General features: G+C 44.7%; 1 protein-coding gene across 1 annotated transcript; it reads right to left on the bottom strand.

The window, feature by feature from the left end:
* Positions 1 to 2,137: 2,137 nt before the first annotated feature.
* On the bottom strand, positions 2,138 to 4,870 carry LOC4330864 (WRKY transcription factor 72B). Its single transcript, XM_015768451.3, has 5 exons — positions 4,315 to 4,870; positions 4,001 to 4,150; positions 3,318 to 3,755; positions 3,102 to 3,215; positions 2,138 to 2,997 (listed from the first exon to the last, which is right to left on the bottom strand). Exons 1-5 carry the CDS (start codon positions 4,741 to 4,743, stop codon positions 2,401 to 2,403), a joined length of 1,728 nt encoding a protein of 575 aa, XP_015623937.3. The 5' UTR covers positions 4,744 to 4,870; the 3' UTR covers positions 2,138 to 2,400.
* Between the last annotated feature and the right edge of the window lie 1,278 nt (positions 4,871 to 6,148).

Here is a 6,148-nt window from a genome sequence, read left to right as displayed (position 1 = left end):
TACATGCCAGGAGGGGATTTAACACTCGTGTAAGTACAAGCAATGACTGAGCTTAACGGAAAATAGGCTTAGTTACGCGAAGGACACTACTGCAAGAGAGCATAGGCATGTTCCAGAAATGGTCAGAACCATGTGACCAGAGGTGTTAGAATGATCAATGGAAACAAGGGGTTGGAAGTTGGAACGTAGTACACCACTCTAGAGTCTGGAGAAGCTTGTCCGGAGCGTACAGTGATTGTTTTCCTCTATACGAATGTAATATGCGATCTCTGTTCTTCCTTGTTTAGTGATAACATTTCCCCTTTCTTTTTGGGTACCGAGACAACTTTGCCCTATATACCCCATATATAAGATATCTTACTGAACTGAAGAGTTAGCGGCTTAGCGTTCTCTCTGTGAAATTCCTCTGGGGCCTTACAGAGGCCTGCCGGAAGATCCTGTCCACCATACTGGCTTCTAATGTGCTACAACAGTCGCTTCATGCGCAACAATAGTTTGCAGGCATCGATCCGGCCTGCATCCTGATGGCCGCTACCAACAAGCTGGTTCGCTGCAACGGCCTTGACTTGCATATTGCATCCCCGGCCGCGCCAATCTCTACGTACTCCCTCTGCCTTAAAAAAAAAAAGACAAACACTAGATTTTTATGTCAAACGTTTGACCGTCCGTCTTATATGAAATTTTTTTATAATTATTATTTTCATTGTTGTTAGATGATAAAACATGATTAATACTTTATGCGTGACTTGTCTTTTTAATTTTTTTCATAATTTTTTCAAATAAGATAGACGGTTAAACATTGAATACGAAAACCCAGGGTTTGTCTTTTTTTTTTTACGGAGGGAGTATGTTTTACAAGAGAAAGCTGAGCTGACGGCGCCAGATTGCTAATTAGTCAGGAGACCATGCAGAGTGCACAGTGCACTGCAGGCTTCCTTAATTTGAATGGTGCTAGACGACGTTCTCAAACCGAAAAATCAAAAGGAAAAATGAGTTATTCGCGGAACAACTCTTGCACTGCTAGCAGTACAGCACAAAACAATACTTGCTGAATTCGTATGATCTGTCTTAATTAATACTCCCTTCATTTCAGAATGTAAGACTTTTTAGCATTATCCACATATATATATATATATATATATATATATATATATATATATATGTTAATAAATTTAAACGCATACATATGTCTACATCTATTAACATCTAAATAAATGTGGGTAATACTAGAAAGTCTTACATTATGAAACGGATGAAGTAGTCATCAAGCTATATATTTATATATATATATATATATATATATATATATATATATATATATATATAGTACTAGCCACAAGATTTCAAAGTGTGGTTTTGTTATTAGGCCTAATTCAGTATTGTTGTTCTGGAAGCCAACTGATAATGCTTGATCAGCTACAGGTGTGACCCTGGCACAGTAGCCCATACAGTGTTTCATAAATGATGCGATCCTGTCATGATGTAACCCTTACTATTTAAGCGAACCTCTGTGGACATTTGTTTTCTCAAACAGAAAAAATAATTGTCACAATATATATAGTTACAACCAGATCATGTGTATAATTAATAGACCAAATAATGAAAACTCTTTTTCATTAATTACATGTCTAGCCACTTACGTTGTGTAACATTTTTTTATTCTAATACATTGATGTGCAATTGTTTTGCGTGTTAAAAAAATAAAAATAAATAAAAGGAGAGAGCAAAACAACCGATCAATTTAGACATAGGGACCAAATTGAAACCACTATTAAATGCACTGATATATCCACCGGTTAGTTTTTTTTCTCCAAAATTTAAAATGCCGGCAAACATTCTTGAATAAACCAAGGGCAAGTGTGAAATCGACTGCCCATAAGAAAATGAGAAATTTTATGGTTCTTAATAGAGCAGGTACCTACATTTTACACTAAAAATTTTGATAACTAATACCACCATATGCATCAAATTTTATACTAGAAAATATTTTCAATATAGAAAATATGGTAACTCCCGATAACTCCTTAAGTATGGTAAAATAACCATAAAAATGCTTATAAATGTAGTAAATAAAAAACTGTTATAGCACACAGAACTGAACCCCCACGGCCCTACTAATATAGGATACTACTTTGTATGATCTGAATATGATCGTACAACCTTGTTAATTAATAAAGACGATGAACAGATACTGTAATTTACGGTTAACAACAATTCGATCTGTTCCAAACAAAAAAAAACTGAAAAATTACAACGAAATCTCCCCGAAAAAAATGTTTCCAATGTGTGATTTCCCCTAGTTTGATTTGTTTACACGCAATAATCCTAACTGATTTCCCAATCATTGAATCAATCTTGTCACATTTGATTAGCTAGTAACTAGTAATATAATTCTCACTACTACTCATGGGGTGGAAGTGATTCAACCACGCCCCACTTACTACTACTCTTGCCGCTGCTACTCTCGCCGTCTTTCCCCATGAAGTTGTTGATCGCCGCGGCGATCGCCGCCGAGAACTTGTTCGGGTCCGACATCACCGCGCCGACGTTCTCGGCCAATGCCGCCGGCGCCGGCTTGTCCCCGTCGCCGCCGGCGCTCCAGAACGGTCTCTTATTACCTCCGGCGCCGGCGAGCGGAGGGTGGTTCGGAGACCACGGGTACTTGCTGGAGCCTGGCGCTTGCGGAGCTAGCAGAGACGACGACGACGGCGAATTCCCGAACAGGTTGAGATGCTGCATGCCGCCGCCGCCGCCGGTGGCGCCCGGCATTAGCAACGGCGAGGCGGAGTTGAGCAGGTACGGGCTGAGGTAGGACGACGACGGCGCGGCGGAGGCGTCGGAGACGGAGGAGGAGGAGGTGGTGCTGGAGAGAAGCATGAAGGTGGCCGCGGCGGAGGTGGTGGACGCCATGGCGGTGGCGCCGACGGGGAGCGGGTGGTTGTGCGTGCCCTCGTACGTCGTCACCAGGATCGACATGTCCTCGAGGCATCTCTGCACCTGCACACAATCAAACGAGATCGATCAATCCATGCACGAACACACATGATCATGCATGCAACCAATGCTAATCAATCTGAATTCTTGTCAGTTTCGATCGTCACCTGCTTCCGCACCGGGCAGCCCGGCGCGACGGTGCACCGGTAGTAAGCTCGCGGGCACGGGTTGCCCTTGGCGACCTTCTGCCCGTATTTCCGCCATTGGCACCCATCGTTCATCTGCACCGGTGCGACAACATCACAAGATCAATATTAGTAATTAGTACTCGTATCATGTACTGCACGCATGCACGCACAGATGTTGCATGCATTGTGTCTTACGGTGGGGCCTTGGCACCGGACTCGAACTGAAACCCTAGTTTTGCGGTTGGCCGGGTTGACGCTCTGGCTCGTGATGCCGCCGGCCGCGGCGAGCTCGCCGGCGGCCGGCGCCGCGCCACCCTGCACCTTGCTGCTCTCCAGCAGCGCGTACCCCCTCGGCGCCGGCCTGCTGCCGTCGCCGCCGATCATGGCCGCAGCCGCCGCGCCGTCGACGTCGTGCGGCCTTGCTTCCACCGCCTTCTGGTCGTCGTCGTACGACGACGACGCTCCCAGGCTAAGGGACAGCCCTAGATCCTCCTTGCCGCAGTCGCTGTCGTCGCTTCCGACAGAGCGCCGCCGCCACGCGGCCTGCTCCTTGCTCTTCGCCTCCGGGAAGCCGCCGCCGCAGCCGGCGGAGGCGGCGGCCGTTGCGCCGAGGGAGAGGAACACCTCGGTCTCCTACACGGAAATCGATCGAATCAATCACGAGTTCGCAAACAACAAGGCGTGACTTAATTGAGTAATATGGTAATTATGGTGTGTCACGTGGAAGAATAATTAAAGTCATGCACGAGATGAGCGCGCGAGCTAGAGCTAAGCTTAGTTTCAACATGGGTAGGCTCAATTGGATATTTAGCCTAGCTATAATAGCTAGCTAAATCAGCTTGGTTAAGCTAGCTCAGCTAATTAAGAAATTAAATCACCTTAGGCTCATCTGCTGCTGCCGGTTGCTGCTGGTAGGCGGCTAGCTTCATCTGCAGCTCGTAGTAGTCGCGCACCGTCTTGTCGACGACTCGCCGGAGCATCCGGTTCTCCTCCTTCATCCTCTCCATCTCCTCCTGCATCTCGCTGAGCTGAAGAAGCACACATATATATGTCAACTCCAAATGGGAGCAAAGGACAAGAGAAATCTCCATCGATATTAATTCTATCTACTTGCATCACATCACCAGCTAATAGTATAATTAGGAGTTTTTATAATCGTCGGTAAGTTTAATTGTAGTACTGTGTATAGTACCTCATCTTGCGCCATGGGGGTACGGCTATCGCCTCCGTCGTCGCCTTCGCCGCCGGTGGCCTCTGTTACCATGTGCTTCTCTTCCGCGCTAGCTCCGACTCCGTCGCTGTCGCCGCCATCGTCGTCGACGTTTGCTGCTGCAGCTGGTTGCTTGTCCTCCTCGATCATCTCTGCTTGTTGAGTCCTATATTTGATCTCCTCATTGGAGCCGTCTTCTCCTTGGTCCACAACCACTTCAACTACCTTCTCCTCCTCGCCGCCGGTTTCCTCTTTAGGGCCCTCTCGTTGCTTGACATCACCATCTTCCTCAGCTGCAGCAGCGGCGCCATCGCTGGCTTCGCGATCGCTGCCGCCGCCGCGTTCTTCTGGCCGTCTTCTCTCTGCCTCCAGGGAGAGATCTATGGCAGCTCTCTTCTTCTTGGATGACATGCTCCTGGCCTCTTTCTGGTAATCTTGTGTACCTTTGTCTCTCTTGGTACAGCTAAAATGGGGAACGGTCTTAAATCCTAATGCTACTTCTCCCGAGGCATCTAAGTCAATGTCTGGGTGTCTAAGACGTATTAAAAGGGCAATGAGGAGGGAAGACTCCTCCTTAATCCTATTATCCCATGTCATCTCATATTCAACAAAATATATTGCCTTGACACACATGAATGCGTATATATACACGACCTTCTACACCTATTGATATTTTTTGGGGGCACACATGTCAGTGATGAATACAATATGAGGGTTTTTACGACTCGAGATGAAATATCAACGAGATGGATTAATCTGAAGGAGTAGTGTGAATTGTGAAGTGCACGGTGGTGTGATCCAAATGACAAGGGATACCGAAGTCAAGTGGGGGCTTGGTCATGTGCATGATGGGAGAGAGCGCTTCTAACGCTAAGGGGATTAGTATTGTATGGAGCCCAGGTCAACTCTTGGAATTTCTTCAGGGCCGCTATCATCACGCACCTTAGTTTCCCCATTACCAAAATGACAGATTAAAATGTGAGCTATATATACATTAATATTTTCTTTTCATATGTATAAATCTAGCATTCTAGTTGCACAATGTCAACTTTCAATGCCATGTTTAGTACTTTTATAGAACTCGCTCGCGCTATAAATTGAACTGTTGACTTGTGTATGTGACTATAATTTAGTATCAAGTGGCTCGCAAGCACTTCATTTCATGGAGAATATAGCTGTCTACAGCACCTTAGGAATTGAGTAAAACAACATGCAAATTTTTTTTTGATGATATATATGTGTTAGACAATATAATTCGTTCATGACCTTTATATAATTCTTATGTAATTAAGGAGTGCCCTTGATTGAGGTTGCTAGCTAGCTTGTATGCAAACCTAGCAAAACCCAAAAATTAGTTAGAAAAAAAAACCTAAGGTGTTACCATTTTGTTTTCTAAACGCATGCATTAATTGTGATTCACAACACTTAGTGTATATATATGCTTCGATGTCTTAAGTCGGACCTCTGCAATGTTGACTCATGGCATGCCATCGTCTGCATCCTGTAAGGTGATAGCCATTTCAGTGCCTTAATCTGATCTCCTTCTATAGCTCACCGATGACCGAAGATTTATACAGTATAATGGAAAACTAAGGCCGGACTAGCAGTTGCGTCTCCGTATAAAATCTCGAGTCAACTTGTTTGGGCCACACAGAATTTCAGTAACAATGTATAGTTATTATTTTACGCCAACTATCCTCTCTTCTGTATTATAATACACCTTTGATCCTGATAATTTTTTTCTCTAGCTCTTCGATCGTCATGATGATTGAGGTCAACTGGTTGTTGGAACCAAAAACTGGCTAATATATAAGCT

Source organism: Oryza sativa, chromosome 2 (assembly GCF_034140825.1).
Source record: "Oryza sativa Japonica Group chromosome 2, ASM3414082v1".
NCBI lineage: Eukaryota > Viridiplantae > Streptophyta > Magnoliopsida > Poales > Poaceae > Oryza > Oryza sativa.
This window is presented reverse-complemented; position numbering and strand designations above follow the sequence as displayed.

Coding starts and splice junctions, on each gene's coding strand:
- LOC4330864 (XM_015768451.3), bottom strand. CDS start 4,743: ATGTCATCCAAGAAGAAGAGAGCTGCCATAGATCTCTCCCTGGAGGCA. Junction 3,756..4,000: donor CAGCAGCAGATGAGCCTAAG/GTGATTTAATTT, acceptor ATTTCCGTGTAG/GAGACCGAGGTGTTCCTCTC. Junction 2,998..3,101: donor GCTGCCCGGTGCGGAAGCAG/GTGACGATCGAA, acceptor GATTGTGTGCAG/GTGCAGAGATGCCTCGAGGA.